At 37.1% G+C, this 22,830-nt stretch overlaps 2 protein-coding genes across 2 annotated transcripts; both read left to right on the top strand.

The window, feature by feature from the left end:
- Nucleotides 1–9,129: 9,129 nt before the first annotated feature.
- LOC137715046 (gamma-glutamyl hydrolase 2-like) lies at nucleotides 9,130–13,986 on the top strand. The gene is made up of 10 exons (XM_068454262.1): nucleotides 9,130–9,583; nucleotides 9,886–9,972; nucleotides 10,709–10,798; nucleotides 11,361–11,455; nucleotides 11,939–11,999; nucleotides 12,446–12,535; nucleotides 12,663–12,725; nucleotides 13,180–13,268; nucleotides 13,561–13,653; nucleotides 13,745–13,986. Exons 1-10 carry the CDS (start codon nucleotides 9,263–9,265, stop codon nucleotides 13,797–13,799), a joined length of 1,044 nt encoding a protein of 347 aa, XP_068310363.1. The 5' UTR covers nucleotides 9,130–9,262; the 3' UTR covers nucleotides 13,800–13,986.
- A 1,141-nt stretch (nucleotides 13,987–15,127) lies between these two features.
- On the top strand, nucleotides 15,128–20,044 carry LOC137716359 (uncharacterized). The gene is made up of 8 exons (XM_068455800.1): nucleotides 15,128–15,317; nucleotides 15,866–15,921; nucleotides 15,997–16,121; nucleotides 16,673–16,832; nucleotides 17,567–17,970; nucleotides 18,151–18,651; nucleotides 18,874–18,997; nucleotides 19,607–20,044. Exons 1-8 carry the CDS (start codon nucleotides 15,258–15,260, stop codon nucleotides 19,734–19,736), a joined length of 1,560 nt encoding a protein of 519 aa, XP_068311901.1. The 5' UTR covers nucleotides 15,128–15,257; the 3' UTR covers nucleotides 19,737–20,044.
- Nucleotides 20,045–22,830: the final 2,786 nt, after the last annotated feature.

Here is a 22,830-nt window from a genome sequence, read left to right as displayed (position 1 = left end):
TCTAACTAAAGGTTAATGGTTCAATTTATAAGTGAATTGCGTGTGTACTGGTTTCTTCCACCTAGTCAAACTTAGGCAGCTTGGAAAACCAACACCCAGAAACCCTAAACATAAAAAATTTGGGTAAGTTTATTTCAACAAATTGCTGATCACGTGGTTCTTTTTGTTTTTTTTTTTTTTTTTTTTTTTTACGAGTTCTATTTCATAGTTGAAGATTAGCTACAAACAGAAGACTTACGCCTTACGTACTAATTACTTATGTACATATTTTGAATTCGATGAAAAAAATACCAAAAATTTCAAACCGAATCGAAAAAATCCCGAACCGATTTTGAAATTTTGGTATAGAAATCAGTCTCACATTTTCATTCATTCAGTAATCCCTAACCGAACCGAAATAATATATATATATATAGAATTGTAACAGCCGTCAGATTTGGTTGAGATTTAATCTCAACCGTTGAATCCAAATAAAACCCTCACTTAGTCACTCTCTTTCGACCTCACCTCACCCTGCTCTTTCATCCTCACTGATTTCTCTCAATCTTTCTCCTCCTCCTTATTTGCCGTCTTCGAATCCGGCCAGATCACATAAGTGACTAACCTCTCTCTCGACTTACCTCTTTGATCCCTCTTTCTCTCTCAACTTCTCATCCCTCACTGAAACATACGTTGTAGGAATGGCAGGAGCTTAGGTGATAGCATCGTCGATCCTCACCAAGAGTTTGGCTTTGTTTGAAGGACTCAGACCTTTGAGCCTTAAGTTCACTCAGTCTCAAACTCTCTCTGTCTCTATGTCACTCCTTCTCGAATTCGAAGCTCAGCAACCACCTACCCTTTCACAATTTGACTCCAACAAACTATCTCAACTCCGGCCACCACCACACCTCACGGCTTCATCCCCTACCACCGATTCCCTCTAGTCTCTATGTGTGTGGGGTTTCGAATTAAGGTTAGTGTTTTAAATTGGGGCTTGGGGTTTCAAATTGTGGCTTAGGGTTTCGAATTGAGGGCTTGGGTCAAGAAGAGGACGTGGGTCCATCTGATTATCTATTCACTCTGTCTTTCTTTCAACCACTGATTCACTGTCACTCTCTGATTTCAATTTAGGTTTTTAATGTGGGTTCAGATGATTTCAATTTCAATTTACATGATTTGGATTTTGAAGCAGGTTCAGTTTTGGGAAATCCCAAAATACCGAAAAGATTTCAGAAATTCCGAAATTTCGGTTCAAGATCGGTCGTCAGATTCTCGTCTCGAAAATTTTCGGTTTGAGATTTGGTATGCCATTTTCGGTTCGGTATCCCATACTGAACTAACCTTAATTATACATGAAGTGATAAATAGACGCGCATGACTACTCACTAAAAAGCTTGTAATACTCTGAATTCTTTATTTTTTTTGTTGGAGTGAAATTCTAGATAAAAGAATTGCTCTATGGAAAATCTTGGATATATTTGATATATTGACACAGTAACATTACAATATACATAATTTATACCTTGTTTTGTAATTTAGTATTAAAATGACTCTCAGTAACTGAAACATATAATGAATTTATAATTGTGCTCTGTTTATTCTTGTTTAGGTTTAGGGGTGAACACGATCCGAATTTGAAAGGTTTTAACCTAAAATTACAATTTTCTCCGTGAGTGAAAGCAACAGCAACACTAGAGATTTTCTTCTTGTTGCCGGCCTTAATTCTAATTACGGTCGGTGGCAGCCCTTCCTTCTTCCTCTGCTTCCTCTTTCTTATACTTCTGGTGTTTTTCCCTGCTTTCCTTCTTGTTTTACTTTCCCTTTTCACCCCGATTTTCACAGGTACATATGTTGCCCTCAGATCAAATCTTCCATCCATCCATAGACATGTTTCATAACAAATCAAAGAGGAAAGAATGAACTGAGAGAGAGAGAGAGAGAAAGAAAGAAAGAAAGAAAGAAATGTGAGAGAATATTGTAGAAATGTGAGAGAATATTGTATTCAGCAAAACTGTTATTACAATATAGTCATTCTCTAGTATTTATAGTAATCTAGTAGCTTAATGAGTAAGTTTTCTCTCTAACTAAGTCTACCAGATGATGACACTTGTCATTACAAGATTACCACTAATTATCCAATCATCACTCAATATTCCCCCTCAATCCAAACTGGGATACACAGAATTCCGGTTTGCGATTGGTACAGTAAACACCCAATCATCACTCAATACTCCCCCTCTCCAAACTCAATTAGGAAAACCAAGCTTGAGGTTTGAACAATGATGCAAAAACAATGGTCTGTGAAGTCCCTTGGTAAATATATCTGCAACTTGATCAGAAGTGGAAATATATTCAACCTATAAAGCTCATTTCTAGACTCTTTCATTCACAAAGTGAAAATCGGTGTCTAAATGCTTGATCTTCATATGAAATACTAGATTTAAACATAATGCAAGAGCAGAAATATTATCACAATGTAGAAGGGGAGGTTGTGGTAGAAAAACCTTTAAATCCCGGATAATGAGCCTAATCCAAGCTACATCAGCAGCAATATTAGCCAAAGCTTTATACTCTGCTTCTGTTGAACTCTGAGACACACCTGCTTGCTTTTTAGACTGCTAAGAAACTGGATTTTGTCCAAGAAATACAACATAACCAGTTGTGGATCGTCTGGTATTAATATCTGAGGCCCAATCAGTGTCACTATATGCCATGAGATCAAGAGTAGGTGTACAAGAGGATGTAAGACCACATTCCACAATCCCTTGAAGGTATCTAATGATTCTCTTGACCAAAGAAAAATGGACATCAGTAGGATGAGACATAAACTGACAAGCATAGTTGACAACATAAGTAATATTGAGTCGAGTAAACGTGAGATACTGTAATACCCCTACCAGACTTCGAAACAATGTGGGATGCATCACAGTTCTTTCATCTTTAAGTAGTTGTGTATGAGGTTTGCAGGGTGTAGGTGAGGCTTTGCAAGAGATCATACCAGCTTTCTTAATCAGATCCTTGGCATACTTAAACTATGAAATAAACAGGTCATCATTATCTTTGTAGGTAATCTGCAGCCTGAGGAAGAAAGTGAGTTTGCCCATGTCTTTCATTTCAAACACAGCACCCAATTCATCAATGACTTGTTGAATTAACACAGTATCAGATCCAGTGATGATTATATCATCAACATATAGTAGCATAATAACCACATGTCTATTCACATATTTGACAAACAGACTAGTATCAAAATCTAAGACAAGAAAAATGTAAAGATGGCAAATATGATGTGAATTTTGAATTTCAAGCACGAGGTGCTTGCTTGAGGCCATACAGAGATTTGACCAATTTTCACACATGATCTGGATGGTTTGGATCTTTAAAGCCTTGAGGCTGCTTTATGAAAACCTCTTCTTGTAATTCCCTGTGAAGAATGGCATTCTTCATGTCTAATTGCCTTAAAGACCATTTATTTGTAGCTGCAAGTGCTAAAACAATCCTCACAGTACTATGGCGGACAACAGGACTAAAAGTTTCTTCATAATTCAAACCTTGTTCTTGGCTAAACCCTTGTGCAACCAACTGAGCTTTATATTTTGATATCTTCCCTTCTTGGTCCCTCTTAATTTTATAAACCCATTTACTGCCAATTACATTCTTTTCAGATAGTGGAGGAACTAACTCTCAAGTTCCTTGTTTTTGTAAAGCAAGAAACTCTTCAGTCATGGCATCTCGTCATTCAGAAATAGCAACAACATGCTTAAAAGATGATGGTTCAGTATGTTCAACAATGTTTAGAACAGTAGTGAAACCAATACAAGAAATATTATATGATAACCAATCAGAATTCTCACACTCATGTGTAAAAGCAGAAAAGGCTTTATAGTCTCTCCTAGTAATAACACTAGTTTTTAGTCCTGTTTGCATCGGATGAGTAGAAACAAAGACATCAGAATCATGATGTTGAGTATGACTAATTGAAAGTTGAGTGATCAGATTCCAGAGAAAGAGGTACCTCAATTTGAACAGGGTTATGGACAGGTAACATGGCATCTTGTGAAGAAGAGGTGGAAGAAGTAGTAACCAAAGGTGAGGCCTGTAGTTGAGAAGAACCACTCAAATGTTAATCCAAAGATGTAGACACCATTGATGAAGAATCTGAAACTCGTGAATTAGAAGTATCACCCACTGACTGAGCTAATTGTTATGGAACCCCAATACTTGAAGACTGAAATGTACTTCTGGACTGCACTGGCAACATTATTGGAACAAGGATAAGATGTTTACAAGCAGATTAAGTACTCTCATTCAATTGCTGGAAATTTACTGAACCTTGAAAAGGAAAAACCTTCTCATCATGAATCACATGTCTGGAAATGAATAGCCTTCGTTTTGTTTTGTGATAGCACACCACTCCTTTATATCCTAACATATATCCCAAAAACACACATTGATCTGTTCGAGCTTCTAGTTTAGTCTTATTATAGGGTCTCCAAAGGGGATACACTGTTGTACCAAAGACCTTTAAAGAACATAATTGAGGATGATAACCAAACAGTTTATAGAAATGAGACTGCATAGCTAAAGACTTACACACCATTATGTTTATAAGAAAAATAGCATAAGCACAAGCATGAGTCCAAAAATTATGAGGTAATGCGGTTGTAGACATAAGAGTGATTGCAGTCTCTATAATATGGCGATGTTTTCGCTCAGCAATTCCATTTTGCTGAGGTGTATGAGGGCAGGACACTAAGTGAACAATCTCTTTTGATTCCAGAAATTTTTTAAAGTTTAAACCAGTGAATTCCCCACCACCATCAGATTGGAAAAACTGAATTGTAGCATTGAAATGACTTTGAACAAACGCATAAAGCTTTTTAAACACAAAGAAAACTTGAGACTTATACCCCAAAGGAAAGAACCAAGTAAATCTGGTATAATGATCCACAAAAATCACATAATATTTATATCCTTCAACAGATACAATTGGACACGGTCTCCATACATCACTACTAACTCTTTCAAAATGTCTTTTAGCAATAGAAGAACTAGCAGAGAACACTTGTCTAGTCATTTTCCCATTAAGATAGAATTGACACACATGTCTATCCACATCAGTTGTACATAATATTTGGGAATAAGAAAGCATACTATGTAATACATCATTTGTTGGATGTCCTAATCTATTATGCCACAAAGAAGCCTTCACAGCTTGTCCTAGAATCGTCTTTGGAGCTATCTTGAATTGTTGCATATTATTCTTGAAAAAAAGACTCTTTGGAATATAGTACAGACCTCCATTACTCCTTCATTTCATTAAGATTACCTTTGTTACCTTGTCTTGCACCCAAAAACCCCATTCATCAAGAATTACATAGACTTTGTTATCCTTGCATAAAGTATACACAAATAATAAGCTTGCAGCAAGAGGATGAACATGTAATACAGAGTAAGATATAAAGGTAGACTGAGTTTGAAAAGAAAATGAACCGGTATTCTTCACAGGTAAACATTTTTCATTGTCAACAGTGATCTTTTGATCTCCTTCAAATGGTGTTATCATATCCAGATCACTTGTTTGGCCTGTCATATGGTGAGTGGCTCCAGTATCCATAATCCAAGCTTGATCAGCATTGAATTCGAGTGTAGACTGAGCAGTCATTGCAGTTAAAGTAAGTGGTGGAGGTGCACCTTGATAAGAATAGTTGTTGTGATGGAAACAATTCAATGCCACATGTCCTTTTTTTTTTCCCACATATTTGGCATTCATGAATGCTATTTGTCTGCAATGGCTGTTGTTCATTTCTATAATAGCAGTTAGGAGCCGTATGACCACGTTTCTTGCAGATTTAGCATTCAAGAATGGTCTCATATTTCTATCCACTATTGTCATTCCAATGAGTCCAGTTTGAGCCTCATTTTAAGTGAAAATGATTACTACTAGAGAAACCTCCATTACCAGAAAAACCTCAATTATCTCTGTTAGTAGTCCCATTTCCTCTATCAAACCGAGGTCTAGAATTATACCTTTGACCATTGAAGCCCCCATTATACCTGTTAGAAGGAAATTGATGTGGTATACTGCCTTGGGAAAAATGAGCTCTTGTCCGGCCATTACCATTAGATCTTTGTAAGTGTCCCACAAAACCAAAACCATTAGACTGAAAACCACACTGAGCTGCAGTATTAGACGACTCCCCTTGATAGAAATTTTTATTTGCACCAGTTTGAGAAGTTTCCCCTTGACAAAACATTCTAGCCATGGATAACTATAATGAACTCTGAGATTCTTTAGCAATTTTCTCTGCACTCAGTAATTGTGCTCGAAACTCTTTGAGAGTGATGTATGTCTCCCGTGCCACAATAACAGTCTTAATCATGTTGCACTTTAATGGTAAACCAACAAACGCTGCTACAATTAAATCATTGTCTGAAATTGTTTCTCCTACAGCTAGCAATTGATCTTTCAAGCTTTTAAGTCACAAAAGATACTTCTCAATAAACTCAAGACATTTCTTTATTGTATGCAGCTCAGTTTTAAGATGATTAATAAGTGCTCTTGAAACCATAGCATATCTATCAATAAGACTAGCACACGCTTTAGATGCAACCTTGCTACCAACTACATATTCAATAACTTCATCTCCAAGAGTGGCAATGAGTAAACTCAGTAATGCTTTTTCAGTTTTAACTCATTCACGATAAGCTTCAATGATTTCCTTAGTCATTCCTTCCTCCAAAGATATAACATATTTAGGAGGACACATTGGTGCCATCAAAGTAATCAAACAAATCATAGCCTTCCAACACAGATCGAAATTGAAACACCCATTTAGCAAAATTATCATCTTGTAAACGCATAGTGAGCATACCTAACAACCCTTCAATCTTAACCACTGGAGATGTCATTGTAATTTTCGGACAAACAAATTTTACAAATACAGAAGCTTAGTGCTCAAAGAGATCTTCAAAATTCACCAAATTTCACAATTTTGTCTTCGTGCCCTAACAATCTTGAAACCCAATTAGCAATCAAATTCAACAGAACAAGCTTCGTGCTCAAACAATTACCCTTTAACTCAAATCTTTACGCCCACCATAGAGCTTCATGTTGTTAACATAGATGCAGATCAATGAAATTCTTCATTCAAGATTGAAGAAAAATAGCTTCGTGCTTCAACAATTTTCCAAGATTTCAAGAATTTCAACCACACCAATTATCAAGAATTTCAGAGATGGCTTTGTGCCTCCAATTCATCAAGATTTCAATCAATCAAAACAATCTAAAACCAAAAAAAAAAAAAAAAAAAAAAAAAAATTTGAACAAATCACCAAAACCAGAAATTTCCACGAAAAAACCTGATTCGAGTCGAGAATCGCAAATAATCACACTTCTTTTACAGGCGTAGAACGTTCATCAGCAACCACAACCACCATACGACATTAATTTTCCATAAAAAACTCTCTGGATCAAGAGACCCTAGGCTCGTGATACCATCATAACAAATCAAAGAGGAAAGAATAAATTGAGAGAGAGAGAGGGAGAGAGAGAGAGCAATGTGAGAGCATATTGTATTCAACAAAATTGTTATTACAATATAGTCCTTCTCTGGTATTTATAGTAATCTAACAGCTTAATGAATAAGCTTTCTCTCTAACTAACTAAGTCTACCAGATGATGACACTTGTCATTACAAGATTATCCCTAATTATCCAATCATCACTCAATAATGTTCTTATTTTGGCTTCCACCGACTCCATCTCCGTTTCGATCTGCAATCAATTTTAACTACAAAGTGATGCGGTCTTCAACTGAGAAGATGCGTAGAGATCCGGCGTTTTCACCAGCTTGGGTGGCAACATCACCTCCTTCTCTGTGTCTGCCATTTTTTGCAGTGTTGTCTGTGGCGATCTCACGGGCTTTTTTGGTTTCTCTCAATCAATGGCTGCGATCGGTGAGATGGTATCTGTTGGAAGGAAAAATTCATCTTCTTTCCATCTCTGAGATGTGGGTTCCTGGCGAAAGTTGGCGGTGTAGGTTCCTGACCTTCGTGATCGGTGCTTTTCGGCAATGTTGTTGAAGGAAAGCAGTTAGGGTTAGCTTCTGTGTTTTTTTTTGTTTTGGGTATTTGGGTTACCATTGAGGTCCCTTTTTTTTTGCTTGTGTGGTCATTGTATGGCCTCAATGTGTATAATTAATTGTGTTTTGGTAATATAGTAACCTTGACCCCAAAAAAAAAAATCGAACTGCAAAACTTAATAACTAATTTAATCAATTCACCGCTCAAACATCTCTGCAAATTCATCCTCATAAATATATTAAAGGCAAATTTGTTTATTCTCTACCATTGATGTCAAATCCATAATAAATGACTGCAAATGATTGATGATTAGATTGACAAATTGGGCTCTTTAAAAGCATCTTCAAATTAGGGCTTCTAACGAAGTTAGGCTCTCTTTGAGTTATAGTCTTTTATGGGTTTAGCTTGATGTTGTTGTTTGATTGAATTTGGAGCCCTGTTTCACCCCATGTGGGTTTGGGCATACTTTTGCTGTATGAAATTGCTTACTTGACCATAAAAAGAGCATAAAATTGGTTATGAAAATTTCCTTCCAAGTTTAAAAGTTCAAATTTTCACCAAAAAAATTCAAATAAAAGTATGTGCTTGTTGGATTTCATTGTTGTATATACCTTTATCTTGTTTTGCTTACGTGAAAATTTTGAACGAAACCAGACTAAATTAAGCATAACCGAAGCAAACATATTTAACAATGTAGTTTTCAAGTTTACGAGGAATCAAATCGAATTTAACTGTTCCCACTTCTAAACAAAAGAATAATTAGTGAAAAATGATCAAGTATTACATTCAAATGCGAGTTTAATTTAACCAAACTAGTCAAAACGGGTATGTTATTTATATACGCTCAAGTTCGAATACTATTTATAATATGAATTAGTTCAAAGTAACGGAAAAAAAAGTAAGTACACGATATCTACCGTCTTATTAATCTAATGCCTAATTGTGATTCTGTGGTCTCTTAAGACATGACCACGTTTTTGTTGGCTTCCTTTCACGTAACTATCACCAGTCAATGTCATATCACCTTCCTCCTCTTTTCCAGATTGCCGTACTAAAACGCTTCCTAGGCACAGTTCTTCCCCTAAACGCCCTCCAGCTTCCTCACTAATTCCACGTCCACCCCAACACCCGACCCCTCCGATTCCACCTCCTCCGACGTCCAAACCGCCGCCGTCTCACCAAAAACGACACCGGCAGAGATGTGGAGCTTCCTCTGGATTCCTTTCCTAATCTCCTTGTCCAAAGAGCTGGGCTTGGCCAAGGCCCAGGTGCCGGTTCTCTTGCCGAGTCAACTCGGAACATCGGACTCGTCCTCGTCCAAGTGTACGGCCCCCGACCCCAAGATCAACTACCGGCCGGTGATCGGTATCCTGAGCCACCCTGGCGACGGCGCTTCCGGCCGGCTGAGCAACGCCTCCACGGCGTCGTATATCGCAGCTTCTTACGTCAAGTTCGTTGAATCGGCTGGAGCTCGTGTTATTCCTCTCATCTACAACGAGCCTCCCGATATACTTTTCCAGGTGATCTCCATAACAAATTGAGCTTTTTATAGAAGTTGCTTCTGTGTTGCTTACGTAAAAGCTGCTTTTCAAAGAAGCACATCATGGGTTGAGTTAACTTTACTCAGAAGAAATGCTTAAATTTTCAAAGGCCTTAAATTCGAAAGCTTTCGTTTGTTTTTTGGGCTAAGAATCAAAAATTGAAGTTGGTGTGAGTACTGGCTGTTCATTTATATAAGTTTCAATATGTGTGCATATATAAACTAAGCCGGCCTGTAGCGGTGATTTTGTTATGTTGCTCACTATATAATGCTGCTTTGCAGAAGCTTGACCTCGTCAATGGCGTGCTTTTCACTGGAGGATGGGCTAAAAGTGGTTTGTACTATGACGTTGCCGAGAGAATATTTAAGGTAATTTAGTGCTTGATATAGTAACCCTTTGGTGCATGATCTACACTAACATTATAGTCCTGGCTTGCCAGGCAGACCATTTAAATCTGACTTTTATATACTACGGGGTCAAGTTTCTGCTAAACAAACAGAAGACTACTTTCTACATAGAAAATTGGTCATTGTAGAACATGCCTCAACCCCTTGATGTGCTTTAGTTGCTCGTCTGGACTCAATTTTATGAAAAAAAAACTCCAACCTTTCGTTCAAACTTAAGTTGATCTAAATCGTTACTCGATCAGTTTAGTATTGGCGGGACTTGGCAGCATAAGAATCATGATTCTTAATAGGGTTTAGGTTTTTAGAGGTCAAAATTGATATCATACGAAGCCCAATATCATGTCATTGCCCACGATCATCAGCATGAAGGATCATTCTCTGTTTGCCAGCCAACACTAGGCAAAAGAAAATTTGATAGATACTGGTTAGATAGAATGGTCAGCCTAACCACTAAATAGGGGTTTAGAGGTCAAAGTTCGATTTTTTGCATTAGATTTAGAACCATGACATTGTTGTCATCGTTGGCTAACCTTAGATGCTTCAGGGCTCTCTGCATCATAAAGATTTCCAGTAAATTGAAATTCTCTTAGGATAGTTTCATTGCTTCTTTAAGAATTTAGTTTCATTGCTTTTCTTAAGATTTCGTCCATAGTTCCATTCCATGTTTATTAGCTATGTTTGTATCTGTTTTCTGCAGAAAATTATAGAGAAGAATGACGCTGGAGATCATTTTCCATTATACGCCACCTGCTTAGGTTTTGAACTTCTAACAATGATCATCAGCAAGGTAAACTATCCTTCTTAAAGTACACTGTTTTTCCATAAGAATTCAGCCTCTTCATTCAAATTGCATTTCTTTCACCTTTTTGAATGTATAAATGCCTAAGTAGCCACTGTAAATGATCATATTTGTACATTCTGATGGGTGATGGCGCTTTAAATGATTCAATTTCTAAAAGAAGCAAAACCAGCACATCTGTTTTTTAGGGCGACAATTGCAATTCAAAACTATTTTACCACGTGCCTTGTTTCTTCGTTTGAGAATGGCCTTTCTTGGTTTCTTTAGTGGGCATACAACTTGAGACTATGAAAAGAATAGTCTTTAGTGAGGGTGCTTCCATTTACAACTTGACATCCAACATTGAAATATGCTTTAACAGTTCAATTTCCTTTATTATAATTGTTACAGTGTTCCTTTCAATCTGAATCACCCTAGTCATGTCAATTAGTTGTAGTCTAATTTTAACTCGTCAAGTTTTTTTTTTTTTTTTTTTATCCATATTGATGCATCATTCTTAATATATTTTTCCCAATTTTATGATTTACACAACTTTCTTTCTTCCTTCTAGAACAAGAACATTCTGGAGACATTCAGTGCAGTAGATGCGGCCTCAACTTTACAATTTACCGAAAACGCCATTATTGAAGGAACTGTTTTTCAAAGGTATAAATCTTGGAAAGTGGTTTTCCTGACTCTTTTTTTTTTGTTTTTTTTTGGGCCGCGGGGGGGGCGGCGGCGGGGGGGGGGAGGGGGGGAGGGGGGGGGGGGGGGCGCGCGGTATCTTCTGTAATTTTTTGTTTGATTCTTATAAAATTAAATATCCATCTTTATGAAAAACCCAACCATCATTCGAGCTAGCTTCCCTGCAGCTAGCATGCTTATCACAGATTTTAAAGAGGAACATTCCCTTAATTAGGACTGAACACGAGGAATTTATGTACTTAGCCTAATCAGTAGGGTTAAGCGGAGTAGACGTCAATAGAGAATGCTAGACATCATCTTTGTCTGATCTTTATGACCTTCGTTCTAATTATTAAGGAGGAGGGTTGATGTTCTATGAATTTGTATGGAAGTTTCCTTTATGTTACTGTACATCCATGGTGATTTAACTTCTTCAGCCACTAAATTAATTTTTTACTTTTGCAGATTTCCTCCGGACTTGCTTAAGAAGTTGAGTACAGATTGTCTTGTAATGCAAAACCATAAAGTGAGTTCTAATCTAAAGGCTCCTTCATTGAAGCTAGACATAGTTATCAAATATATCATTTATGCATGGATTGATCCTGAATTATCAAATCGAAAACCATTTCCTTGGTCAAATCTTATAATTGTTCAGTTTGTTTTTTCATTTAGCAAAGGCAAAACCACTTCAGACCATATATAATTAGCTTCGGTTGAGAAGTTTAAATTGTTTCATTATGATTCTGAGTTTGTCCAGTAATCGACAAGATTGATGAGACAAATGGCTTTGTTTTTGAGAATATCTTGGATTATGAGTTATTATGAGTTTCGTTCTTTCTGTTTACTGTTTGATTTAGCTTCTCGTACCATGCATTTTGTTTTTCTGCTGCTCTTATCCATATGGTTATACTTATGCTTAGAAAGCATGGTTTAGGTTCTCTAACATAAGTTTGTAATGATTCAACGCAACAGTATGGTATCTCACCAGAGAGGCTTATGGAGAACGAGAATCTGTCGAGTTTCTTTAAGATCTTGACAACTTGTGCTGATGAAGATGATAAGGTACTGAATGTAACCATCTCGTTTGGTTATGTGGTTTCACCATCTCATGAAACATCTCTCTAGTCAAGTTCCCCAATTCATTTTATTCCCCTGAAGATTCTAACTGTTGCAGTAACACTAATGCCAGGTCTATGTGTCCACAGTACACGCATACAACTATCCTGTGACTGCCTTCCAATGGCATCCAGAGGTATTGCCACAATATTTCTTTCGTCGTCTTGAATGCTACTATTAACTCTAAATTTAGCAATATAAGCAACAGCACAGTAACAGTGTTTGAATATGGAACCATCTCGAGGCACTTTATATTTGAATATGCATCTGCAAGGATTTCTACATAAGATGTATTCACAACCTTGTGGAGGAGAAGCTACTATTGCGTAATTATCAAAGTTTGCTTTTCGTACCATCTTTGTATGAAAGATTGGCACATAAAACACTAACTAGTTCTACTTAAGACACTTCCAATATTACTATATTTGTGTTCTTAAGAAAGATTTTCAATAATTATTACCGTGGAACCTGTACAATTTTGCATAACAAAGAATTGGGAAAAGCAAAAGACCTTTGAGAAAATCTGGACTTATTAGATTATTCCGACGTATTTGTTTCAAGTATGAGAAGACTAACTAATTAAGATGCAGAAAAATGCTTTCGAATGGGGCTTATCAATGATTCCGCACTCAGAGGATGCTATTCAAGTGACCCAGCACGCTGCAAACTTCTTGGTCAGGTTAGGGCTCCTTCTGTATCTGTCTTTTAGTTCTAAGTAAACCGCTGTGCCTTTCAACTTTGTCTGGAGGGCAGAGGTAGAAAAAAAAGTGGACAATTTAAGGTTCAGAGTCTTCAGATAACCGCATTATTTGTTTATTCAAGTATCGAGGTTCTACTGTATAAACAACTTTGCACAGTGTCATATTTCAGAATTCAGAATATGCATCTACAACTTTAAAATTCACTTAAGTTTATTCAACCGGAATGATTGCAGACCCAAAACTTAGTCTAATTTTTAATTTGTGGTGCAGTGAGGCAAGGAAATCATTGAACAGACCGCCTGTCCAGGAAGTCCTTGACAATCTCATCTACAACTACAGTCCCACTTTTTGTGGGAAGGCTGGGTAAGCCAAAAACTTAACTTCAAACTGCATTATTATTTTGGATTTGTGCATGAATTTATTAACTTGGTTGTCCTACGCTTTCCGATTGCAGGGGGGGATTCGACGAAGTTTACATCTTTACACAACCTTCACTCGCTCGTTTGTAAATTAAACGTGTGCGTCGAAACTGTTACGGACAATGGAAATGAAATGTAAACATTGTATTTACAGGACATTATCACTCTCATGCGTGTAAAACCTGTTTGTAATTTACATGTCACCAGATTATTTATAAATAATCACTACTCGGGAGTCCGGTGTATATATAAAGTTGCAACAAGAATATTGCTTGTATCCCAAGTTAGAAAATTTTCCTAAGTTCCAGGTACATTAGAGATGTTTCCGTGCACCTGGAACAGGAGCCAATAGAATTGCACGATGCTCTGCACTATAGCTAGACATTGGAATCCAGATAAGTTATGGAAGGCAGTTTCTGTGCAAACTTAATTAATGTTTATTTGTGCCACATAACATAATACAGTAGAATTGCAGCTTCATCACATGAATTAGGTTCATCTCTGATACGCACTTGTTGTTTACTAGCTGTATCACTCAGTCACACACGCACACCCTGGTTAGCCCAGGTGGTGAGAGTGGGAGAGCGGGATAATGAATTAGGATTTCATCGTTTGATTCTTTGTGATAGAAGCAAAAAAAGTGTTGCTTGAACTTATATTCTTGCAGTTTCTTTTTTTTTTGTTTTTTTTTCAAGTTCCTTTTTTTAGGAGAAAACCTTTTTGGGGGACAAGTTTCAAATTACGTCGCGTGTTATTTGTTAAATCTTCGTCCACCATTGAGTGGGGATAGGAGCCAAGAGTGAGCTCTTGCCCATAAATGTGAAATAAACGATTTACCATTAGAGCATTTTACACAGGAATAACACGAGTTGTTCCTTACACCATTTATCATATTAACTATTACAATGAGAAGCGATGATTTGAAGTTAATTTCTCTTCTAACATTGAGAAAATAACATTAGTTGTCATTATTTTGAAGGTGTGATTGCTAAAAATAAAATAAACAATCCTTGACTACATACTACCATGAACTGATCAAGAGGCTGATAGTTTGGGTGGTTAACGAACATTTACATACGTGTCTGGAATCTTGTATTCGAACTCTTCTCTTTTAGTACAATTAGAATTTATAAACAAGAATGAGGCAGACGTGAATTTAGCTAAGTTTGCTATAACAATATGATCTACTCTCTTGCATTTGCATCCAAGTTTAAACCCATTTTCCGTTTTAACGAATTTAATGTAATCATCATACCATTTCTAAATAAAAAAATAAAAAATCGAGATGAGATAAATGTTTATGGTACCACAACCCCTTCTTCCCAAATGAGCACGTGCCTAATCACAGAACACGTGCTTTTGTGAATCCATATGTATGCCACAATGGGATGAAAGGGCAAAACGCAGAGAATATGGCGGGAAAAGAAGCGAGCTTTGGGAGGGAAACTCGTTGAAAGGTCTAATCTTTCACTTTCACGCCTCTTACTGTTAATTCTTAGAGAGAATCGACGACCCAAAATTTATCCCTTTTAAAAAAAAAAGGCCCAAATGGAAACCCTGGGAATCATCCAAGACATCGAAACCCTCGTATCCGATCAACTTCAAGTGGTACCAATTCCCCCTATCCCTCTCTCAATCTCTCGATTTTCTTCTTATTTTTCGCAGTATCTCAATTCACTGTAATTTTGGCAAGACCCATCAACTTTTCAGTTTTAATTTTTGTTTTTTGGTATCGATTTAGTGTTTTTGCTGTGTATTACTCTGTTATAATGGAGCTAGCCCTTACTGGGGTTTTGGTGAATTTCTATTTGTTTGGACAGAATTTTACTGCTTTCTTGTTATGTAGCGAGACAAATCTTTTACTTGCCTTAATTACCAAGCTGAAAGAGTTTATGTTTTTTAGTTTATTGTTAAAAGGGTTTTTGTATTCATAAAAAAGATGTAATTTTTTAGGGATTTAATGATGGGTTAGGTTCAGGAATGCAATAAGCTTGGGAACCGCTCTCAATCAAGCGTTGATACTGAATTGTTACTTCTGTGTGTTGTTGACAAAACGAAATTTCTTGGTGGGAATTTGAGTTGAGATGTGTGCAACCTCATATGAATTCATAATATTGTCTAAAGTAAGTTTCTTTGGGTGCTGAACTGTGCTATAGGTTTCGTACAAGTGGCTGAGTCGAAATTACTTTGTGTCTTCCAATGCTGCAAAGAGGTATAGGAACTGTCTTCAAATCTTTTCCGGGTTACATTGTTTTTTTTACAGGTGATTGAAAGTTGTTTTGTATAGGTTACTCCAGGAGTTTGTTGAAAAACATGGAAATGGGTTCGAAGTGTTGTATGTTTTGGCTGGCTGGTTAAAGAGTGATCCTTCAAGCTACCATATAAGGCTTGTTTCTGGGCCTAAACTTGCAGGTGACATTTATTTGTAGAAAAGTATGTATGTCTTGTGCTGATATATTTTCAACTAAAATCGAAAAAGAGTAGGGAGCATCCAATTATATTCCTTTGAGATAGAATACTATGATTTAAGTCAATGGAGGCTTTCCTGGTTGTATTAGATGCAATAGAACATGTTGAGAGAGAGTGAGAGCAGTAGTTTGGAGGGTTAGATTCCCAATAGGATGACATGCATAGACTTACACGGACATGAGTTATGGTTGACACAATTTGGAATGTAATAGAGGCTATTATATCTTTTGAGCATATTCATCCTTTCATGAGCTATGTAACTATGGTTTCAGTTTTTTAATTTTTAATTTTTTAAAGTGTGCTTGTTGAAGTCTAAGATGATTGTTCATGCTTTTTCTTGGTCCGTCTCATCATCTTTTTGTCAGACATTCAGACTTTAGCTTCTTGGTCCGTCTCATCATCTTTTTGTCAACATTCAGACTTAGCTTGTCTCATCATTACACATCCGGGAAGTGGAAATATTATGGAATTCATGTCTATCAAATTATATGCAGAAGCAAAAGAAGAATTAGATTGCAACTGCTCCGTCGGGGTTTATAGTGTGCAAGCTTGCATCCCAAAGGATCCAGCTGCACTGTGGAATGCTGAATTTGTGCAAGCAGAAATGCTCTTTAAGCAGGCTCCTACGGTTGAGAATTGCTTGAGAGATAACAGGTATATTTCCTTCTATTTTACTCATATAAATAAAAGGTATGCTTTGTTTTTTCTGAATATCAAGAGTATGAAGTTCCAATGCCTCTACTGTATGCAACTTTGCAAGTCTGATTAATCTAATAGATGCTGATTACTGCTCAGTAGGGATTGCTTAATAGTTTGACCTTGTATTCATTGGAATCTTTTCCATAAAGCACAAAAAGAAGAAAAGTAAATGAAAATGATCTGTCACTGTAGCTACTTAAATTTATTGGTTAATTTTTGGTATATGAATAATATCACCAGTTAATTATCGTAGGAGTACATTAGTAGTTAAACATAGACTTGTGTATTACGGTACATATTTTAATCCTAATGTAAGTTATGTAACAGCAAGGTCATAATCAAATTGTTTCTTTTTTGTCTTTTGTCGGGTGGGAGATTACAAAATTTGCATTCTTTGTTGTTCTTCTGATATTTCAAAATTCATAAAATTTTATAAGATGGTATTTGGCTTTTATACTTTACAAATACTAAAAGTTAATTACTTAATGTTTTGGAGTTTCTGCTTTCTGCGTTCATGCATGATTAAATATATTCATCTCAGTGGTCATGGTTCCACTCGTACTTATGATTTCTTACTTTTATTATTTTAGTTATATAAAATCATTTCTATTTATATTTATACACCTACTTATGTGATATTTTAGCTTCATTTCCTTGATTTCAATGCTCTTCTTTGTCGTCTTCTTCAGGTTTTGTGGGATTTCCAATTCCTTTGTTAAGCGTAATGTGGACGGAGCACCATTGAGCACTGAATCTCCGCAACTTAACTCTGAGGCAGTAATAGGGCAACCAGAAAGTAATTTAGCTCATCAAAGTATCCCAATTCCAAAACAAGTCCAGAATAAAGGACAGCAATCTAGCCCAAAAATCAGTTTACAGCCTACTAATGTGGTCGAAGATGTCAAAAATGAAATTAATGGAACAAGAGTTTTTGGTCAGGCTAACAAACGTCCTGCAGACAAAGAAAAAGTTCAGAATGAGAAAAGCTCCTCTGCTTCTGGAGGTTCATTGGCGAATTTCTGGGGCCGGGCATCTGTGAAGTCAAAGTCAGATGCTCCAGAGAAATATAATAATTCCATTCCTGATCATACTGGTTGGTTCATTTATCTTTTATGTTGACCAGCTTATAAAAATTTTGTTTTACCTTCTTGAAGTGATGGATAAGTTGGGAATTTAGAATTCTCCAAGAAGCATTTTAAATGCACATAAGGGTTTTTTTGTGCTTAAGAATTGTTCTGGCTGAAATATTTATATATCCTTTTTACCGTTTCAGGAGCTAGTGCAGAGCCTCAAACTTGTGCTCGAGAAGCAGTAGCAGGTAGCAGTGACGATGATGGTCAACAAGTTAATTTTAAGAGATCTTCCAACGGTGAAGGCACTAGGAAAAGGAGGGTTGTCTTTGATTTCTCAGATGACGATGAAGATGCAGTTAATTTAGCATCACCGGAGATTCTAAAAGGACAATCGTGCCTAGATCTGAAAGAAAGCAATAAAGTTATGGTTCCAGAGAGACCGAATTTGAATTTTGACGAGCAGGTAGAAGATAACCCCAAGGTTAAGGAAGAAATATCTGTTGATGGGGAATCCAACCAACCTTTCAGAGAAGATCCTTCAGTTGTCAGAAAAGTGATAAATGCTGGGATTATCCTTAAAGAGAAGAAACCTATTCCTGAAAAATATGTGAACAAAGTGGATAAACCCACCAACGCTGCTTCAAGTTCACCGAAAAGAAGAAAAGTTGTGAAGACAGTGATTGATGAACGAGGAAGAGAAGGTACACCGTGGTTTAGATGCCTCAGTTTTCAAAAAGTCCCATTTGCAGTGTGTTGCTTTGCAAGTTCGGGGGGCTGTTCTTGTTTCTGCTTTAAAATTTAACACCCTTCCCATTTTCATCCAAATATAATAAATGAAGATGGACTTGTTACTTGTTAGTCACTGTTTGGGAGTATTTTTATTTTGGATATTTATACTTGTTCTGTTAATCTAATATCCATAGTGACTGAAGTAATCTGGGAGGGTGAGGAAACAGAAGCAAGGAAAGCCGACAGTGATATAATCAAGACAGCCGACAGTGATATACTCAAGAAATCTGATAATAAAGCTCCCAGTGCTGTTAACAGGTTAATTTAATTTCTTTTTTCCTTTGCTTTGGCGGTTTCTATCTGAGTGGATATCCATTTGGTACTATAACCTACTTGAGATAGGATGCTTGTAACACAAGACAAACAGTTCATCTTGTTTGTTTTCACACACTATACTTTTTCACATCATGCAAATTCTTGATCAATTGGATTACAAAAATGCCAAAAAGTTCACACTCGAGTAAATTCTGCCAATTCCAACTCTCTGTAATTTGCGGGTTGAAACAAATGTTAAAAATAACAACGGCTCGTGTTAGAAACGGGTAATTATATTTGATGTTGCAAGTTTGCAACCAGGTAGCAGGCTTAAATAGCTAGAATATTGAATAGTTCTGGTCCGGATATGAAATATCAAGTAGAACGTAAAGATGCTAGAAAAACATGCAGATCAGATGCTGTGCATCACTTCTGTTCTCATATACTTGTATTGACAATTGAGACAGTTGTGTGATTTATTTGATTGCCTAGCTTGGGCAGGACTACGGTCTTGTGTTACTTATTTTGTGCCAAATTCTTGATTGATCTTTCATGCGGAGGTTTTAGCTTGTGCCTGGTGACTGAACTCTAATTTTGAACATGTGAATCTAGGCCTACTGCGGCTAAGAAGTCGGTGGGAAACACGGCTCCAACAAATGCAACAGGGAAAGCGGGAAACAAGAAAGGAGTAAACAAGGATCCTAAGCAAGGAAATATTCTTTCATTCTTCAAGAAGGTCTAAAGGCCTTTTCAAAAGCTCAAGTACCCTGCAGGATTGTATGGATATATGGTCGGCTTTTACAAGTTCAAAGTTCCCTTGGTGTAATATAGGTTTTCGAGTTGGTTAAATCTCACCGTTCTTTGTGTTTTGGGGGAGTAACATGATCGGAGTGGGGGTGCATTGCTCTCACATCTTGTTCTATTTTTAAAATGACGGAAAGAAGAGTGTTTTTCTTCTCCGCTGTTAATCAACTGCTCGATGTCTATATCTCTTGTCTCGGATTTACACTTGATTATTCAGCATATTAAATGTACCGGCTTAATTTATTCTGTAGTAGCAGAGTGCAGACGCTGCTCCGTTTTGATCGGATAATCTGATTACTTTGAATTAAAATGGACTTGTGTTCGTATTCTGGCTTTCCATTATGTGTTCTGAGAAGGATGGAACTCTGCATTGTGGTGCAGTAGCCATTCAAGTCTACCATTTTGATCGAATGCGAGCATCATCTGAAAGATTTCCAAATGATCTGCCGCAGTAAAATCCGATCTTGCACACTATAAAGTGTCTTGGCAGCAAGATTTCCAATTTAAAGATCCCAAACGTCTCTTCCTCGACCCTAATTACATTACATGATAAACTTTTTAGCTTTTCTTATCAGGGAGTAATATTTACAAAAGCTTAAGCAACCAGAGAGATTTTTCAGTGTGATCGAAACACGAAGTGGTACATCACGTGTCAATATACAAATTGTGAGATATGTGTGGTAAAAAATTAATAACTTAAATATTAAAATTTTCCATCACTTATATAAAAACACGTGATACCAATCATTTCGTTTTGTAAAAGTACAAAAACCAAATTTCAGTTTAAACTAGCCGTTGCTTTTCAATCGTTTGGTTTTCAAAATTTCTCTCAAATGGCATATTTTCCTGTCCCAATACCTCCACGTAACGGCTAGTTCTGGGGGATAAAAGTGTCATTTAACCACCGAAACCTCTATATAAACACTTATAAAGCTTACGTTCATTCTTTTTCTCTCAAAATTCTGCCCCTCTCTCTCTCCAAGCATTCAAAGTTTTTCCAGGTATTTTTGTAATTTGTTGATTTTGGAGAAAAATGGAGGATGCTGATATCAATGAAGATGGTGATAGTCAAAGTGTTGATCAAAGTAGTCAAAACGGAAGCAATCACATGCCCCCTTTTATCTACTCTCAACACAACATGAGACGAGGTTTGGCCAAATACATTGCTTCAACCGCCCATCTTCTCACTTCTGCTGAACACGTCCGGTTCGAGCGGTTTATCAAATCGAATGTCCAGCCTCGGTACTCTAGCGTTCCCCTAAACCTCATCAGAGGCGATTGTTTGAAACTCTTCAATGAAAAGAAGAACTTCATGACGTCCGAACTTTGTGGCTTCGTCGGTATGTTCTTTTGTACTTGTAGCTTTTGGACTAGCAGCGATGATCAAATTGATTTTGTTTGTGTGACTGCACATTGATATCGCTTTTCGTAAGCTCGAGCATCCTTTTAACGATAAGGTGATTTTTGAATGCGTGATGGATATATTTAGGGAGTATACGATTGATGATAGAGTATTGAGTATTACTTTCGATAACGTTACATGTAATGACGCTACTGTTAAGATGTTTAGGTATTCTCTGCGGCCGTTTTATGGTGAGTTTTCTTACATGAAATGTTTAGGCGATGTGATTAATTCGATAGCGGTACAAGGCTTGAAATTGATGGAAGCTCATATAGAAAAAATTAGGAGGGGTATTCTTTGCCTTGCCTCCTCTCCTGCTAGGCAAGAAGAGTTTTCCGCTTTATGCGAATCTCGCGGTCTGGAATACAAAAAGTTTAAGCCTGATATGAAGACTCATTGGAACTCTACTTTGCTCATGTTACAATCATATTCATGTGTGGATTACAAAGCTGCAATCACCGATTTTTATAACGGTAACCATGATAGCGATCTTTTATGCGAAGCGGATTGGGAGCTTGGTTTTGTGTTCATGGAGTTTTTGAGTGTTTTTTATGAAGTTGCAGTCTCATTTGGTTCAAGGGTTTATTCTTCCAGTTCTTGTATGGCACTCCATCATTTGTTCTGCATTAGCTTTACATTTTCCAAACACAAAGTTCATTCGGGGTTCAAGGCGATTTATGACATTATGGAATCAGAATTCAGAAGCTATTGCGAGTTCATGTTGCCCAGTTTCTGTTTAGCTAAAGCAATGGACCCCAGGATGAAACTATGTGGTGTACAACACATCGTGAACAACGTTTCCAAATGTTTAAGCATGCCACTGAAATTCGATGCAAAAGCACTTGACACTGTGTTGCATAACCTTTATAAGGTTTATGAATCCAGATTTCCAGAGGCTACAGAAGTTACAGAACCTGTACTACTTCTAACAGTAAGAGAAGAAGACTCGATATTCATGCTAGCTGGAGAGAATATGTGAGGCAAGAAGATATAAGGCAGTACGGGCCAACTGAGCTGCATATATATTTGGGAATAAATCATGCAGGCTCTATGACTGAAAAGGAGTATGACAATCTTGATGTTCTAGCTTGGTGGAAGTCGCGCGAGGGAATGTTTCCTTTGCTTTCTGTCATGGCGCGTGACCTCCTAACTCCTTCGGTGTGTGCAATAGCACCAGAGTTCATTTTTAGTAGTGCAGGGAAGCTGGTCTTGGATCATAGGAGGAGCATGCAATCTCCAAAAATGCTGGACTGCATGTTTTGCTTGAAGCATTGGGAAGATGCAAGACATCGAATGCAAAAATGGACTGATGACATGGTCGAGTACTTTGCTGATTCTGATCAAAGCGATGCTGAGGAAGAATGATCGATGATGCCTTAGCCAGATTTCTTACTCCACAGCCTTTGGAATTTCAAAGATTTTGAGCAATGCTATTGAGGGATCGATGGTAGAGCGTTGATTGAGCTAGCCACTAGTATGTAGGTAGATGCAAAGCAGCATCAACAAAGTTGTAGATTTGGTTTCTGTTTTTGTATTCAATGCCAGTCAGCTGTGTGATTGCATATACATTGCAGCTTAACTTTTGAGCAATTTTCGTATATGGGTTCTTTTCTTTTCTGTATGGTGATTC

This window comes from Pyrus communis, chromosome 14 (genome assembly GCF_963583255.1).
Source record: "Pyrus communis chromosome 14, drPyrComm1.1, whole genome shotgun sequence".
Taxonomy (NCBI): domain Eukaryota; kingdom Viridiplantae; phylum Streptophyta; class Magnoliopsida; order Rosales; family Rosaceae; genus Pyrus; species Pyrus communis.
Note: the sequence above shows the minus strand (reverse complement) of the source record. Positions and strands in the feature narration are given on the sequence as shown.

Bases quoted from the DNA above. Each gene is read 5' to 3' on its own strand.
- LOC137715046 (XM_068454262.1), top strand. From the start codon at position 9,263: ATGTGGAGCTTCCTCTGGATTCCTTTCCTAATCTCCTTGTCCAAAGAG. The intron at 9,584-9,885 runs GTGATCTCCATA...GCTGCTTTGCAG, and splicing joins CTCCCGATATACTTTTCCAG to AAGCTTGACCTCGTCAATGG. The intron at 10,799-11,360 runs GTAAACTATCCT...TCTTCCTTCTAG, and splicing joins TAACAATGATCATCAGCAAG to AACAAGAACATTCTGGAGAC.
- LOC137716359 (XM_068455800.1), top strand. From the start codon at position 15,258: ATGGAAACCCTGGGAATCATCCAAGACATCGAAACCCTCGTATCCGAT. The intron at 15,318-15,865 runs GTACCAATTCCC...ACTGTGCTATAG, and splicing joins TATCCGATCAACTTCAAGTG to GTTTCGTACAAGTGGCTGAG. The intron at 15,922-15,996 runs GTATAGGAACTG...TGTTTTGTATAG, and splicing joins TCTTCCAATGCTGCAAAGAG to GTTACTCCAGGAGTTTGTTG.